This window comes from Hyaena hyaena, unplaced genomic scaffold (genome assembly GCF_003009895.1).
Source record: "Hyaena hyaena isolate Hyena2069 unplaced genomic scaffold, ASM300989v1 scaffold_653, whole genome shotgun sequence".
In the NCBI taxonomy this organism is placed as follows: Eukaryota; Metazoa; Chordata; class Mammalia; order Carnivora; family Hyaenidae; genus Hyaena; species Hyaena hyaena.
The window spans coordinates 735219-752242 of NW_024081287.1; the positions used below are offsets into that span (position 1 = coordinate 735219).

General features: G+C 42.8%; 1 protein-coding gene across 1 annotated transcript; it reads right to left on the minus strand.

The window, feature by feature from the left end:
* Positions 1-6935: 6935 nt before the first annotated feature.
* ANKRD1 (ankyrin repeat domain 1) lies at positions 6936-16602 on the minus strand. The gene is made up of 9 exons (XM_039216742.1): positions 16536-16602; positions 15705-15884; positions 14306-14443; positions 14056-14163; positions 12496-12594; positions 10857-10955; positions 10525-10623; positions 10287-10385; positions 6936-7735 (listed from the first exon to the last, which is right to left on the minus strand). Exons 1-9 carry the CDS (start codon positions 16560-16562, stop codon positions 7625-7627), a joined length of 960 nt encoding a protein of 319 aa, XP_039072673.1. The 5' UTR covers positions 16563-16602; the 3' UTR covers positions 6936-7624.
* Positions 16603-17024: the final 422 nt, after the last annotated feature.

The following is a 17024-nucleotide window of genomic DNA, read 5'->3' on the forward strand; positions in this document are numbered from 1 at the left end:
CCTTCGAGTTGAAAGTTCCTGAAAACCTAATATTGATTTTCCTAATAGCAGTAGTAAAAATATCTAGCCATTGTATTCAGCCAACTTTGGAAATAATTTTTTTTAAGTAGTAGGACTATTATGTTAAATAGAAGTTGCCTTTTTTGCAAGTACCTGCATTTATGTTATATTGATGTGAAGAAAATAAGTGAGAAAAAGGACACTCTTCTGAGAGAGGAAAGATAATTTTAAAAAAAGCTTCGGGTTGCCTGGGTGGCTCAGTCAGTTAAGCATCCGACTCTTGATTTTGGCTCAAGTCATGATCTCGTAGTTCATGAGTTTGAGCCCCACATTAGACTCTGCACTGATAGTATGGAGCCTGCTTGGGATTCTCTGTCTCCCTCTCTGCTCCTCACCCACTCATGTTCTCTCTCTCTCTCTCTCTCTCTCTCAAAATAAACTTAAAAGAGGAAAGCTGTCAGTCTCACTTATGAATATAGATGCTTAAATAAAATACTGGTAAAGAGAGACTATTAAAACAGTATATGATGGCAGATGAGATTTTTTCTAGGAACGTAAGGATATTTCAGTGCTTTTTAATGTACTTTATCATATTTATTAGTCAAATGAGAAAAATCAGAGTTGTCTTAATGGATGCTAGAAAGGCATTTGATAAAACTTAAAACCCACTCCTGATCTTGAAAATAAAAAGCATGGCAAAACACAAGTAGAAGACTATTTTGCACACATACATATGTATGTCCATGTATATTTATATATTGTATATGTTAAGTGTGAAGACTCTAAAACAAAGCATTTTTGTCTGACTTCCACGTGAGCAATTTGATGGATGAGCCGCCTCCATTCCCGCTGTAGAACTGATGGCTGCCGCTGCGGAGCCCACGCGCCACAGTTGCCCTCTTCTCGGGCGCCAGCTTGCTGCTGCCTCCACCCCACTTGGATTCTCCAAAAGTTAGGTGTGTGTTTATTCACGAGCCTGTTTATGCCACTGTGGGTAGCATTGTAAAATTAGATACGTTAATCAAAAATTATGAAAACTATTGCACTGTGAGGGACAAGAAAAGAATTCCCAGGAAATCCGAGGTGATGCTTTCCCAGGAATTCTTTTTTTGTCTCTCATAGTACAGCAGTTATCATAATTTTTAGTTAACATATATAACATAACATACGTAACATAAAAGATGAGCCGCTAAAAAAACCTGTCAGGGGTGCCTGGGTCGCCCAGTCAAGTGTCCAAATTCTGCTTGGGTCATGATCCTACGGTTCGTGAGTTCAAGCCCCACATCAGGCTCTGTGCTGACAGGTCAGAGCCTGGAGCCTGCTTCGGATTCTGTATCTCCCTCTCTGCCTCTCCCCTGCTTGTGTGTGGTCTTTTCTCTCTCTCCCTCTCATAAATAAATAACATTTAAAAAAAAAAAAAAACCTGTTAAAATAGGTGTGAACAGGACAACTAGGATTTGGGAGGACCCAGTGAAACCTCCACACTTGGATGGCTTCACTCAAGTCTTAAGTTCTCTTTCTTCTTTAAAGAGACATTGGAGGGCCCATACTCCCAAGAACAGGCAGGTGTTCATCTTTACAGATCAGCACGTGAGTGTCCATTTATGTATTTTAAGCTCCAAATATTTAAGGGGACGTATGTTCAACTTTTTTTGATGCCCCACTTTAGTCTACTTTATCAACCAGTTATATGTGTCTATTTGCCCCAGTTGCACCAGATATCATATTGAGGAACGTTATTGCAGATGTGACTGTCATCTTCATAAAAGAAGCAACTGGGAAAAGATAAGAAATACAGGTACTTCTTCATTTCTGCACGTTTGTTATGCCTTTGCAGTCGTGCCTACTTTTTATTTATGCATAGCTGCTCATCCTGTTGCTAAACGGGGGCATGATGGCCAGCCCTGCGGGAAGAGCCACAGGCAGTTTCCTTCTGATGTTTATCTTTGTTAGAACATGACACGCTGCTGACTTATTGCAACAAAATGACAATACCATAAATAAAAGTTCAGTCAGCAGTCAGTTATGAACTAAATACACCAAAGGTAATAGTTTTAGTAAACAATAAGTTACTGTAAAATGTCATTTTAAAAGATGCCTCTATTCACAAAGATGCAGATTATGTCTACTAAAAAAAATATGTAGGACCTCTGTGAAGAAAACTTTTTAAATACAATTTTGTTCAAGTTTTTGAGAGCACACACAGGAGGAGGAGAGAGAATCCTAAGCAGGCTCTGCACTGTCAGCACAGAGTGCAACCCAGGGCTCAAATTCTCAAACTGTGAGATCATGACTTGAGCTGAAATCAAGAGTTGGTTGTTTAACTGACTGAGCCACCCAGGTGCCCCTGAAGAAAACTCTTAGTAAGGGAAATTAGAGAAGACTAGAAGACATGCAAGAAGACACTGTGTTTTTTTGCATGAGGAGACATTGCTCACCAGAGTCTCCCCCAAATTATGAATATCATAAAATCCAAAACAGTGTCTGCATATATTTGCTTCTGTATATGTTTGGATTTTAAACTACATTTTGAAAGAATAAAGATGAGAATAGTTAGGCAGTTTCATAGGAAAACACTGGGAGGGACTTGTACACCCAATATTAAAGAGTACAACATGACCCTACTAATTAAAACTACGTGACTGGTGCAAATATTCATATAGATCAATGAAAGAGTTGGGAGTTCAGAATGACTCCAGTTATAAGAAGAAATGAGGGATTTTTCAATTCAGTGGCATTGGTACAACTGGTTACCTATGTGGGAAGGGCAGCACCGCGTACCAAGTAAGTGCAAACGTTAAAGACCTTACCTGTGTTAAAAGCTGAACTTGCTAGTACTTAGTGCCTGGGACCTTGTATAAATCACGTAAGCACTCTGGGCCTCACTTTCTTCATCTGTTCTCCATACGTGTTGTGGCACTACTGCAGAGGTTAAGGAGATTTATGTTTGTAGAAGGCCCAGGAGGCTCGGCCTACAGAGTGTACCTACTCTAAGGATCAGCCGTTACTCTATCATTTAGGAAAAAAACAAGCCTAATCCCTCTTCTACCCAATATAACCATACTAAGTTCAAGTGGATTAAAGAAATAATTTAAAAAAAAAACAACTTGTAAAATACTAGAGAAAAGGTAAGTACATTTCTTTGTCTAAAATAACCTTGAGTTGGAAAAAACCTAAATGTGGTCATCAAAGCCAGAAATGTGAAGCTTGATTAATTTACCTCTATAAAAATAATGTTGTTAGAAAAGTACAAACAAGTAGGAAAGCACATTTTAAAGAACATATGCAACATGGTAAATGCTGTTAGTGTCCGCCAGGTCCCTTTGACCAGGCTGCTCTACCCCTCCTTTGGCTGATTCTGATTTGGGTACTAACGGTTTATCTTCACTCTTCCCCAGAGCATTGCCCTTGGGCCAGTGGAAGTCACCTTACCCAGAGGTGCCTGGGTGGTTTCGCCCCCACCCTCTGTGGTTGGCCTGTGCCTAATGCAGGGCATTCTTTCCCGGCTTTCTGGCCTCTATGGCACGATTTATGCTCCTGAGCTGGGATGAGGCTGAGGAGAGACTTCTGAAAGTACATCCTTGCCTGTGTCTCCTCCCGCCCTGTCCTGTTTCTGTCGTTGCCTCCCAGAGCACACTCAGTAATCACTTACACAAGAACTCTCACTCCAAGTGCTGCTTCCAGGGACCCTTACTTAATAGAAAACTGGGCAGATTGACCTGGAAAAACGCTCAGTGAACATGAAGCTGCTGAACTTTTTTAGTAATCAAGGAAAATCCACCAAAAATAGATCTGCTGATCAGGTTGAAAGGTAAAGAAATTTAGGGGTTTCTGGATGGGTTAGTCGCCTGAGCGTCTGATTCGGCTCAGGGCATGATCTCACAGCTGATGAGTTCAAGCCCCGTGCCTGGCTCTGTGCTGTCAGAGCCTGGAGACTGCTTCGGATTGTGCGTCTCCCTCTCTCTGTCCCTCCTCTGCTTGCATCTGTCTCTCTCTCTCTCAAAAATAAACAAAAAAATGTTTTAAAAAGAAAGATAAAAAATGTATAATATGAGACTTTTCATGATTTGGGGGAAAGACAGTAACATTATGGAAAGGGTATAATTTGATAGCAATCGTACAGATTCTTCTACAAATGGATTTCTTCAGAAATAGCTGTTTAGGTGTAAAGAGTGCCTATGTGAGGACATTTATTGGATAATGTCTAAAATAATGGGAAACTCTCTCTCTGCCCCTCCCCCACTCGCACTGTCTCTCACTCAAAAATAAATAAACATTAAAATAAAATAATGGGAAAATGGAAACAACCTAAATTCCCAGTAATAGGCCTAGTTAAATGATCCATTGTAAATTGAAACATAAGAATACCGTCTAGATGTCTAGAATAAGTTGTTCAGTTGAAACCAAAGTTACTAAATGTACAGTGTCTATGTAATGTGCACAGAAATAGTAGCACGAAATAAGGATTATTGGGGATGTTTGCTTTCTTCATTATTCACTTCTCTTATTGGCTTAATACGTGGTGAGTAGGTATTACTTCCTCAAGGGGAGAGAGATCTTTTTCCCTTGGCAGGGAAAGGCAGCCCCATAGATGTAAGACACCGCTGGACTAAAAACAAAGTACAACAGGAACACATGTAAAGGTGGGAGACTCACAGTGTAAGTAAGGGTCAAGGGTGACTGTGTGGAAGGAAGGCAGCTAACCCGAAGTGGAAGAATGAGAAATTGTGGGGTAGGGTGGGGTGCGGCGGATAGTCTTCCAGGGAGCTGGCACAGTATGTGAAAACAGAAAAACAAGTGCCTGGGGTTTGTAAGGAACTGAAAAATTCCAGAGTTGAAATTCAGAATTTAGCTAAGAAAATGATGAGAAATCGATGAGAATAGGGAGTTAACAGCAGTCAGATTTCAAGGATTTTTGAAAACGTTAAGGAGTTTTCATTTCCTCCTAAGGGAAATGGGAAGCCACTGAAGAATTTTAAAGAGGAGAATGACTTGACCAGATTTGCATTTTAGCAAAATCACTCTAGCTGCAACTTAAAGAGCAGACTAGAGGGAAGAGAGCCAGAGGTCAGGAGCGAGCAAGGGCCGTTTGAGTAATCTGGGGGACACTGTGGCCATCTGAATATGTGGCCCCTGGGATGGGGGATGGCGTACTGCTTAGCGAGGATTCTTGGTAAGAAGACTTGGAGGTGGGTTGGAAGAGTGGGGTGAGGAAAAGAGAATCAAGAGCTACCAGCAGTCTGTTGGTCAGTAGGACGTTCCCTTCACGGAGGAAAACAAGATGAGAGACAGATTGTGGGCAAGGAGCTAGGTCAAGTGGGAAGAAGAGGAGCTTAAAAGTTAACCACCTGTGTGACAGAAACTTGAAAGTTTTGCTTTAAGTGTTTATCTTTTCCAGTAACAGGTGACCGAACTGGCCTTGTTTTAATGGGACTTACCCTGTGATGTCTCTCATGCTCTCTACCTCTGTGCTACTGGAAACCTCGGTATGTGGGGACACGAAAGTGTCTCCACCCCTTCTCTTCTCCCCTCCCAGCTCTGGCGGGGAGGGGGACTTGAAGAAAGCGTCATAGAGAACTTGGTCACATGATAACTCACCAAGTTACGCTGTGGGAGACACCAGTACCAGCAAGAGAAATGTTACTCGTGTTGTAGGTGCTTTACTAGGAAGAAATGGGAAGACCCTGAGCCTTAAGGACAAGACTAGAGCCAGGACCCTAGCAGGAGGGCAGAGGGATGACAAAAGGGGATTGATTGAGAGGGAGGGAGATAGCAGAGGGAGTGAAGATCCTGATGCCCTTGGGAGGTTAGGAAGCTAGATACAAAAGGCTCAAAAATATTTCTGACTATCCTCGCAACTTATGTGCCCATGACCGGCTAAGTGACACCTTCTGGTTATGGACCATGCCTCTCTGCAGTCTCCAAATGTTAGAGGCAAAGCTAAGAGGCCATGTGTTAGTTATCCCATCTGGGATGAATTCTGACGGGAGGGGTACCAGTGCCAGTGTTTCACATTGGCCTTCATACATTTCCTAAAAGTGCCAGACTTTTCCCATGACCTTGCCCTTGCCTATGGTCTTTCTGCTGTCTGGAACACTGTGCTTGAATGGTTGTCTATCCTTAAGACTACCCTGAAAAGTCACCACCTCAGTGAAGTCTGTAGACATCTCTACCCTTTGCCTCTGAGACTCTCACAGGACTCTGTTTTTTACTTCATTCTATTTACCTCAGATCATTATTACATATTTATTTCTGGAATTTTTTTTTTTTTTTTTTAATCATCTGTTCCAGGAAGGCAGGTCAAGGACCATCTGGTTTTCTCATCACAGGTCTTAGCACCTGGTCCAGCATCTGGCAACAAAACGGCTCCCCTTGGAGGCCAAATATCATTGGCCAGGTGTGTTTTCTCATGGGCACGCTCTGACACCAACAGCCGGTGTCCACAATAATCACTAATCCCCAGATGAGCCCTAATGGGAACTTCCTAAAGAGCCCTTGTTTAACTTGCAGTAATCACTCTGCCCACCAGGGGTCTCTTTCTCCCCATCGCTGGGTCCAAAAGAACTCTGGAACCCCTCTGTATCTTGATGGTTTTCACCGCCTTGCTGCTCCCTGTGCTTGTGGTGTACCCCCACCTCTACATCACCTGGGAGCTCATCAGAAATGCGGAGTCCCAAGCCCCACCTGAAACGGGACGGATCAGAATCCACATTCTAGCAAGATCCTCAGGTGGTCTGTTTGCACATTAATCACTGAGAGGTGCTATTTCACAGGACATTTCTAATCTGAAAAACTTGGAAGAGGAAAGAACACTTCATCGAAATGGCCTTTGTTATCCGGTTATTTCTCAACCACATTCATAGAAGTACTTATTAGAGGTTCAGCATTTGCTTTTATTATGAATATAAAATAGACATACAACATAATATACATTTACACATTTACACTTTGCAGTCCCTTTCATCTTTTTCAAGCAGATTCAGCTCTGCATGGCTCAGCAGTCCACTCCTGCCACTACACCCTCCTTACACTCACAACATTCTCTTCACCTTGGTACAACGCGTGACTTCATAAGAAATACCAGACCCGGGCATAGAACGATTGGCTTTACTGTCCTTCTCACAGAATCCTTTTCATTCTATGGTTTCCTTTCCTGTCACCGCATGCCTTCCATTGCCTTGAACTTCAGGGTTGAAAATTCAGGAGAAAAGAGGGCTGCAATAATCACCCTTGTCTTTTAAAAACACCTTGAAGTAGCTTCCGTGAGCGAGGCGCACATAAGTAAACACCACATTGCTCGTTAATATGGTTCAAGATCTGCAGGAAGGGTCTGCAGTGTTCTATACAAATGAAGCTTTGCTCACCAAATGGATGATTGTGAAGGATCTGAGTATCAGTGGTGTCGAAGTAAATAAATAAATAAATAACCAGGAATACATAAAAATAGAGTGCGCTTCACTAAGGGACATCTCCGTACCTCTATCTCCGTGCTTTCTCAAAACCTCATTAGGTGCAGCTTTACAATAGGTGGATAGAAGCTGGGTTTTATGACTAGTTGCTCTTCTTGGGGGCTGTGCCCTCAAAATGCCAGTGAAGAACGGCTGATGAAGAGATGTGGTTTCCCTCAGAATGAGGCCAGGCGACAGGTTTTGTAGGAGTTCTCCTTGAGGCTGTCAAATATTGCTTTGGTTCCATTCTGCCAGTGTAGCACCAGATCCATTGGGGTCTTCCCAGCCTAATGAAAATACATGAGGAAATTTGACTTCCAGATGGGAGGCATCTATAAATTCACATCCTCTGTGTGTGGTTTAATGAGGTAATGGGTAGGTGTATGCTTTATTGAACTGTTTTATGCTTTCCACTATGAGTGATTTGCAGTTTATATTCAAATCAGCTCTTTACTGTTTCTCACCGTAATGCCTTTGGCGTTTCAGAGTAGCACTGTTTGTTGTTGTTGTTATGGTTGTTGTTGTTCTTCTTGTTCTTGTTGTGTTTCCCTATCCTGGGACTATCCCAGGTTTGGGTAAAAATCCCTGATCCCTAGGTAGTAGATGGCAAGAGCACGCAAAGTCATTTCTAAATTCACAAAATGTCTCTCTGCACCTCCAGAATCCTACAGAATGGGTATGGGGAAGTAGTAGTCAAGAACTAGTTCCTATCAGTTTGGAAAATGATTCCTGATTGATAAAAACTGGTAGTAAACGAGCTGCTTTGACACCCTGGCTGACGTCCTTGGGCACCCTTCAGAGTGACTATTGCTCAGAAGGGTGGAGTTTTCACAACTGCTCAGAAGTTACACTGGGATCTCCCAGGAAATTTCATTTTTCTTGGAGGTGGTGTCAATGATGTGTAAGTCATTTTTGAGACCAGAATTCGTTGCCCCTTATGCATGTGTCTCAAGACATTTATAAAAACGAAAACCATGTCACCTCTCAATCCTTGTCTTTAAGTATGAAAAGTCTTAAACTTTTTCACCTCTATTCATTTGGAAGTCTCTTTAACTCAAGAGACTGCAAACTGGCAGCTTTGAAATGCAAATCAGTCTAGAGACTTGTTTTGTTTGGGCCCAACCAGAGTTTAGATTTTTTAAAAGTTGGAATTAATTGGCAACAGTTGGAAATTAGATTTCCCAGCTGCCTTTGTGGGCTCTCTGAAGAAATCGGGAGAGTTGGTAGCATGATCCCTGTGGATCCACAGAGCAGCAAGGGACTGGGCTAGGGAAGGGCCCTTTAAAAGTTTTGTGTGCAGACCCCTGCTGCCACCATTTAAGTAATTTAGGTGCTCTGCCTGCCATGCGCTTACTTGAACTAGTGGCCCTGTAACCTTCATTTTGGAGCCTCCCACCTCTGTAGCATCTTCCTTGAGAATCACTCATCAGGATACATGATGACAGAGTTTTAGACAACGATAGAATAATGTATTGTGTGTTGTTTCTGGTTCCCTTCAATATGGTGTCCAATGGCTTACAGGTCCAGTGGGGAACATCCAGCCATTGGGTCATTGACATTAATAGTTCCTGGACCCTTATGCTATGGTCTCATCGTTCAGAACCATTGGTATATTTTGGGCTGTTCCTCCATGAATTCCTTCATCTCTTCTCTGTTAGAATTTATCTCCTAATTATATAGCTACTTACACAGTCTCCCCAAATATGTAAGCTATTTCTTTCCGCTGCTAGTGTCTCACTGCCTAAAAGAAATCATATTTTCTGCAGTTTTGGAGATTTCATTAAATCTACTCTTTCTCTGATAATTTATTTAAATTATTAGATAAGATCCATTTCACTATCAAGGGACCCTACTATTAACACTTTCCCATCCAAGCAGTCTCTATTTATTGCTTTCTTTGTTCTTATCACTGAGACAGTTTTGGTGGGGGGGGGGGGGTTATGATAAAATATTACTCTCAGTCTCATAGTAGCACAATAAGGGGAAGAAATTATTCACCGTATACGATGTCTGGGGTTTTCGTTTCCTTCTTTGTAAAGTGATTCTCCACCAAATCTTTCAAATTATTTCTTTAGTAATTTATATCCATTCCTCTCAGTGATATTTTTAAAGCTTATATTAGATGATGTTTGTCTGGGAATTGGGACCATGAGGAAAAGTTGGTTCTATTCCCTGGCTTGCAGATGAAGCTAAATTAACACGTACTTGTAGAAGGGACTTATATGAGCATTTTCAGGGCCTAAATATAGGAAATTATTTTGAGGGATATGCAGATAAACCAAAGTGGAGAATGGATAGAAATTATCTCAAAAATATAGGCAACAGCATGTGTAGCCTTGGAAGAAAGGGGTAGTAGCATGTCATGCTGTTGTAAGGGGTGGGGGGGGGGAGTACTCAAAATTACTCGTATTAGATATTGATTAATTTCAGTGCATTGGCTCTTGGCCACATTGACCGCTGTGGGATTTTATCACTTCAGGAATGGTGCCTGTCTTTATTCCTGACTACCCCAGGCCTTGCTCAGCCAGGGGTGGCCAAGGCAGATTATCCTTGGACTTGGGAAGAGGCGCAATTTGACCTGTATTTTCAAGACCAAATTTTAAAAGGATCACTAGACACTATACCAGCGCTGAAGCCATAGCAGTCACGTTGGGCTACACCTGCCTCTGACCAGGTGATCTTGCCAAGGTTAGCAACATCGTTATAGGGACAGAGGCATTTAAAGCATCAAAAGGCTGTCCCCAACCCTGAAATCCTGCTGCCGTGGGACTATTTTCAAGATATGCTTTTGTGAAGAACAAAGCCTGCAAGCAGAGACTACTTAGTTGGGGTACTTACACAATTCTTGATGTTGAGGTCGGCCCCGTATGTAATTAGGAGCCTGATCATCTTGTAACGGTTCAGCCTCACAGCATCGTGCAGAGGGGTGTCTCCTTCCTAGAGAAGCAGAGTCAACAGGCCAAAGGTGGGTCTGAGGACAGGAAGTGGATCCCATAAGGGTACCAGGTTTGGGGAGGGATTTCAGATTAAGTGAGGGGTGAGGCCGCAGGAGGCAGAGCTTTGCCCAGGTACTCACTCGGTCTTTGGCGTTGAGGTCCGCCTCACAGGCGATGAGATGCTCTGCACACTCGTAGTGGCCAGTCCTCACCGCCACGTGCAGGGCTGTGCTGAGCAGCTGGGAAATTGAAGATTGCAACTGATTTGCTGGGTTCGGGGGCAGAGGCTGTCCCGGACCCCAAAACATGTGTGAGGGGGACAAGTGGCCACTCTGGTGCCCCACACGGCATGAACTTCCTGCTGACCCAAATGGTGAGGTGGCTTTGCGAGAGAAAGGGGAAGGGGAGGAAGAGGCCAAGGAGGGGGAAGAGGCCAAGGGTGGTGGAGGGGAGGAGAGGAGAGGAGAAATACCTTATCCCGAGCACTGATTTTTGCTCCTTTATTCAGCAGCAGTTTTAAGACATCCAGGTTTCCTCCACGGCTTGCCCAGTGGATGGCTGTGGATTCAAGCTATAGCAGAAGGTAAACCGGCATAAAAAGGAACTGGTCAGAGGAGTTAGCACTTGGTTTCTGAGGCCCAGGAATACCCAATTTGCTAGGGCATCCACTGTGACACTGGGTTGTCCCCCTCTGGATTGCTAATTCTAATTATCGTAGCTGAAGGCTCTGGCCAGATGCTTGAGCTAAACTAGATATGTGTGGACGTGAGCATATGCGCTCCTGTGTGTGTATCTGTGTGCATGTATTTGCATCATTAAGAAACTCAATAAATCTAACAAATCTTTTTTTTTTTTTTTTTTTTTTTTGGTAAAAGTATAAAAACTACAACTTACAGAGAATTTCCACCTGCCAGCAAGGTGCTACACACTTTCAGTGGGTTGATCCCCCCAGCAGGTGTGACTGCCCTCATTTTGCAGGTGAGAAAACCAAGTCTGCAAAATAGTCAAGTTTCTTGTCCAAGGCAACGCAGCTAGTAAGTATCAGAATAGATATTCAAACCCACATCTGCCTGAAACTCTCAGCCACTTTTGCCAAATAGACTCAGAAGTTCTAGACAAATGCATTTTAAAATTCTGGCAGAATACAAGTAGTTCCTTCCAGGAGATTTTAATCTGGGGCTGCCACCTCTTCCTGTGTCCCTGTTGTTTTTGTCTCATCTCTTCCTGGCTCTCTGCTGTCATCTGCACCAGCACAGCCTCTGTACCTCAGCTGCCACCGCCGGTCGTCACTGCACACTGCCCTTACTCTTAGGAGCTGCCGTCTTCCCTGCTCTGGTATATTCCTGCCTTCCAAATCACACACTCATGTATTTGAGTGTCTTTTCATGCAAACTTTATTTATTTTTTATTGTTTTTCTGTGTGTTTGTCTTTTGGGTTCAATTTCTTTCAAGTTCTTTGGACTTTTTTTAATATCCCTTTTCCGCTTTGTCATAAAGTCAAATTGAGCTGCATTTAAATAAATAAAGCATATTCCCAGCTCAGTCCGCAGTTCACAAAATATGCTGTATGCTTGCCTTTGTAGAAATCACACTGGTTGAATTATTGAGGTCTGAACAGCAGCTACTTTCCATAGATGCAATTCATTCCGCAGGCAGTTTAGCCCTCAACCTCACTGATGGCATCTATCACATAAGGTGTACAGCTAGAGAATTCTGACACATGGCTGGCAGCCACGGGGCCACGAGCAGTCTGTTGTGGATAATGGAAGGACAGGGACACTGAGAGGCAAGTGCTGACTGTATTACTTCTCAGTAATGCTACTGACTTGATACTGACCCAGCTCTCTGATGAGGATATTGAATTCCATGCAGAGGCTTTCCCTTTCTTCTTTTCCCTGGAACACTCCTCTCCTTTTCAGTATGTATGGGAAATACTTTCCACATGACCTAGTCTCATCTCCCAACTTCCCTTTGTATGGAGAAATGAGCTTTCGCCCTGTTCTCTCAGATCAATTTTCAATCCAATCAACCCCATTTTTCATTGTAGGTTTTCTCAAGCTTCATATAGTCTACTTATTTTGGCTCATTGCCAAACAAAGAAATATATTTACCATATCACGGAATTCGATCTGGGCTCCAGCTTCCATTAACTTCTCTACAATTGCCAAGTGTCCTTCTAAGCAGGCTCTGTGAAGGGCTGTTCGTTTATACTGTCAGAATAGAGATTTAAAAAGAGATAGCGATGCATATGAAAGTGAGCATAAATGCTTTCTAAGGGGTGTGGAACTGGGGACTCTAGTGACCTAATTGATAGAAACTCAGTTGCTTATTTTGGAATCAGAACTGCCAAATTTACTGACATTGCAGAACTAGAACAAATATCCTACAACTGAGGTTTGAGTTTCCTGCAAGTACATTTCTAAGTGCTCAGAGGTCTATGTGGAGGGATGTGAATTTAAAGTTCAAAACTATCCAAATGCTGACATTTCTCTTTTTTGAATTCTGTGCCTTCATTGTTTGTGTAGAATTTGTCATGCAGCTCGGACGGCTTTCTTCCATCTGGGACTGTTGCTAGGTTGAATATTAAAAAGTATTCAACTCTTTTTTTTTTTTTAAGAGAATGGGGGACGGGCACCTGGGTTGTCCAGTCAGTTAAACCTCTGACTTTGGCTCAGGTCATGATCTCATGGTTTGTGGGTTCAAGCCCCGCATCATGCTCTGTGCCAACAGCTCAGAGCCTGGAGCCTGCTTGGGATTCTGTGTCTCCTTCTCTCTGTCCCTCCCCCCTCTCGCGCGCTGTCTCTCTCTCTCAAAAATAAACATTAAAAAAGAGAGAGAAAGAGAATGGGAGACTCATTTTTAGTTCACCTTCTAAAATGATTCTCCAGCCAGAAGAGGATACAAAAAGGAGTAGAAGAAGACTTTGTATGAATGGATCAATAGACTATCTGGCCTAGAACAATTGTTGGCATTATTCACTCCAGTATGCTCTATTTACAGATAAGAAAACTGAGGTCTAGAAAATGCAAATTAGCTGCTAAAAGTCAAACAGCTAAGTAGTGATAGGCCGCCACTTGAATTCCAATCCACAGATTCCCTGTGTATCGCTAATGTGTTTGGGTACGATCAAGGATGATGCTGGGGTGCCTGGGTGGCTCAGTCAGTTAAGCGTCCAACTCTTGGTGTCTGCTCAGGTCATAATCTCATGGTTTGTGAGTTCAAGCCCCACATCGGACTCTGAGCTGACAGTGCAGAGTCTGTTTGGGAATCTTTCTGTCCTTCCCTGACTTGTGTTCTCTCTCTCATTCTCATCAAAATAAATAAACAAACAAATTTTTTTTTAAAAAAAGATGATGCTGTTATGTATTTCTCCAAAAGGGATTTGTTGGCTCTGCCTTATTAGAAGTCTATCCCAAGAATATAAAAAGTTAAAGACAAACTGGAAAATCAGCCAGAGGTCCCCAAAAAATGATGCAATCCACAGCACTAATCCAGCCTCTTTTTTCCTGGATGGCTGTACTATCCTAATACGCTACCGGCATATGTGGTAACAGCTGGGGAGACTGTTTCAGGTGGACTGGTTTTTGGCACCATGTTAGCAAGGCTGAAGTTAAGCATAAGAAACACAAAATTAATGAGCTGGATTTTGCAGTGCTTTGTATAAGCCTTACCTCATCACAGACATCTGGATTGTTCTTGTCTGACAAGAATTTTTCTACTACTGGCAGCTTATTCTCCAGGGCAGCCTTCAGGAATGTAGGTACATCCACAGGTTCTGTCTAAAGCCAAAAAAAAAAAAAAAAAAAAATCACAGGAGAGTTACCGCGAGCTTTCCAATATTCAATGAAACCCTCCACAGATCTTTCTTCCCCTGTAGCCTAATGCTGGACGTGTAGTACCACAAAAAGCAGGCGTTCTTACAATGATTTCAGGTTCAGGTTCCTTTACAACCGAAACTTTAGTCTTCCTGTATTTTTTCCTTTTCTTCAGTTGAATGATTACTTCAAGGTCTTCTAAATTTTCAAGCTTTGATCTTTGTTCTAGTTTTTTCTTCTTGAGCTAAAAAAGAAATCCATATTTCAAAATATGGTGAGTTCTACTGACAGGCAATCTGATTGTGTCTAAACAAAAATCTGCAAGGTCTGAGAGGAGTATGTGAACAGTTTGAGAAAGAAAGAGGAAGGGAGGGAGGGAGGGAGGAAGGAAGGAAGGAAGGAAGGAAGGAAGGAAGGAAGGAAGGAAGGAGGGAGGAAGGAAGGAAGGAGGAAGGAAGGAAGGAAGAGAAAGAAAGAAAAGGAAGGGAGGGAGGGAGGGAGGGAGGGAGGGAGGGAGGGAGGGAAAGAAAGAAAAAGAAGGAAGGAAGGAAGGGAAAGAAAGAAAAGGAAGGAAGGAAGGAAGGGAAAGAAAGAAAAGGAAGGAAGGAAGGAAGGGAAAGAAAGAAAAGGAAGGAAGGAAGGAAGAGAAAGAAAGAAGGAAGGAAGGAAGGAAAAGAAAGAAAGAAAGAAGGAAGGAAGGAAGGAAGGAAGGAAGGAAGGAAGGAAGGAAGGAAGGAAAACAACTTTAAAACTAATCTTTGATTTTGACTTAGTGACTTCTTACTCAAGTATTTAGGAGTCTAAGTTTTCAGCTAATGGCCTTTTTCTTCACTTCTCTTGCTTGTAGCATCAGCTTTCGACTAATTGGAGATAGGATCTAGTTTGTAAGTGATGATCTTGTAATCCTTTCCATAAACAAACCCCAGATTTCTGTAGAATTTATTATTTAACTCGAAAGAACCCAACAGCAAGTATTAAGCTCTGAAATATCAGTGCCAATCTCTTTCAGGTGGCTTACTAAGAAACACACTGTCCTGGGACTACCACTAACTAATGCATGTTTTATCTGTGATTAGTAAGCAATGCAAATTCACCCGGCAACACAGAAGTTGTCAGCACAGATAGTGAATGCAGCCCAGCAATGATTCACGGACCACAAGCCACATTACTGAGAAAAAGAGGTCTCTCTTGCTTTGGATTAACTAGACTGTGTATGACCTCAGAAAGTCACTGGACTTGTGTCTCTTTCCAAGTCTTCCAATCAGAAGATGATCATAGAACAGTCAATCATTGATTTGGAATCCAGAGGTGATAGTTTTGTTAAAGAATTAGTTCCTACAACCCGCCCTATAAAAGTTGCTTCTTATGGGTTTGAATTTCGCAGAGAAACATCTTTGGAATGGTTGCATTTATTTTGGTTTTCTCTTTTCTCCTTCCTGCCTGGCACCTCTTTGCCTTGCCCCACCCCCAACTTCCCACTAGTGGATTCCGTGGAAGCTCCTTACCTCTGCCTCTCGCTCTTTCTCAATTTTCCACTGCTGCTCCCCCAGGCTCAGGGAGTGGGCTGGAAGTGTTTTCAGATCCTCTTGCTTCTCTACAGTAACAGCAGCTTCATACTCCCCATCTCTGAAATCCTCGGGGAGGAACTCCCCAGTCTCCCCACTGCTATTCTTCTTCCCTGTGACCTAGGAGGGAAGAAAACTGTAGGGTCAGAAGAAGCAGGATCTGTCCTGGGGTCATTCTCCAAAGAGGATGCTGAAGGAGGGCTCTGGTCCTCCCTGGCTGGTGACAGCCACCTCTGCGAGGTGTGCTCTCAGATCCCAGGCTGGGACACACTGCGGCCATATCCCAGGATTACCTTCAGGTGATCGTCCTATTCTTTAGGTAAATCAAGGCTTAGATTAGGCTGATATGTTTACATCCACATTTAATCCACCGAATCATATTTCTCCTAGGAAAATTGTAACCCCTCCATGATTATTTAAGATTCTTCTATTTAAGGTACTTTTGATGATACTTGGCCTTGAATTATAAAGTTTCCAGACATATTCTCTCAATAAAACTTCTTCCCTAGGGCATCCTCATACCTGCCTGTGAATCCAAGCTTTGGTAAGAAAACCAAAGGAGAGGATAAGAAATAGGAAATATGGAGAGAACCCATTACTACCAGCTCCATTTTTCCAATTTCACTTATTTCATCACATACGCCAACCATTTTCTATAGATGACCTCGGAGTACCTGTGCATTATGCCTGAATGAAAGGACATTTCCATTTCCAAATACAGATCAAGACCGAACTGGTTTTCATTGTGAAATGATAATGTGTCTTACGTACCAGCTCTTCTACCTTCATCACCATCATGTCTTCCTGAAGTTCTGTTCGTCTGTGTGTTTTTTCTCCTGTGGAATGAATCCCTTGAGTCGGCCCTGCTGAGCCCCTCCACCCTGGTCAGCTTATATAGCTAGCGCTGGGTGAGATAATCTTCCAACCTGGGAGCCTAAGTAACACCCCCACCCCCACCCGCGGCCAACTCAGAGGCAGGTGAATTTTCATTCCAGACTCAGTGTCTGGGAAGCAGAAGAGGGAGGGGATGACAAGTAACCCCACTTAATATGTGAATCAGGAAGAAATGTGAGAGGGCCATTCCTTTGGCAGTGACCACACCGCTCAGCAATGCAAGTCATCTTTTTATCGAGAAGCCAGGGGACAGCTGTCTGTTGCTATTGCACCACAGCGCTGCCCCTGTTCCTTCTTTGTCAGCTTTCATATGACTAACCCTATCAAGAAAATGTAAATACCCCACATATCACACTGCCAATAATA

Coding starts and splice junctions, on each gene's coding strand:
- ANKRD1 (XM_039216742.1), bottom strand. CDS start 16,562: ATGATGGTGATGAAGGTAGAAGAGCTG. Junction 14,444..15,704: donor AGAAAGAGCGAGAGGCAGAG/GTAAGGAGCTTC, acceptor TTTCTTTTTTAG/CTCAAGAAGAAAAAACTAGA. Junction 12,595..14,055: donor ATCCAGATGTCTGTGATGAG/GTAAGGCTTATA, acceptor CTATTCTGACAG/TATAAACGAACAGCCCTTCA.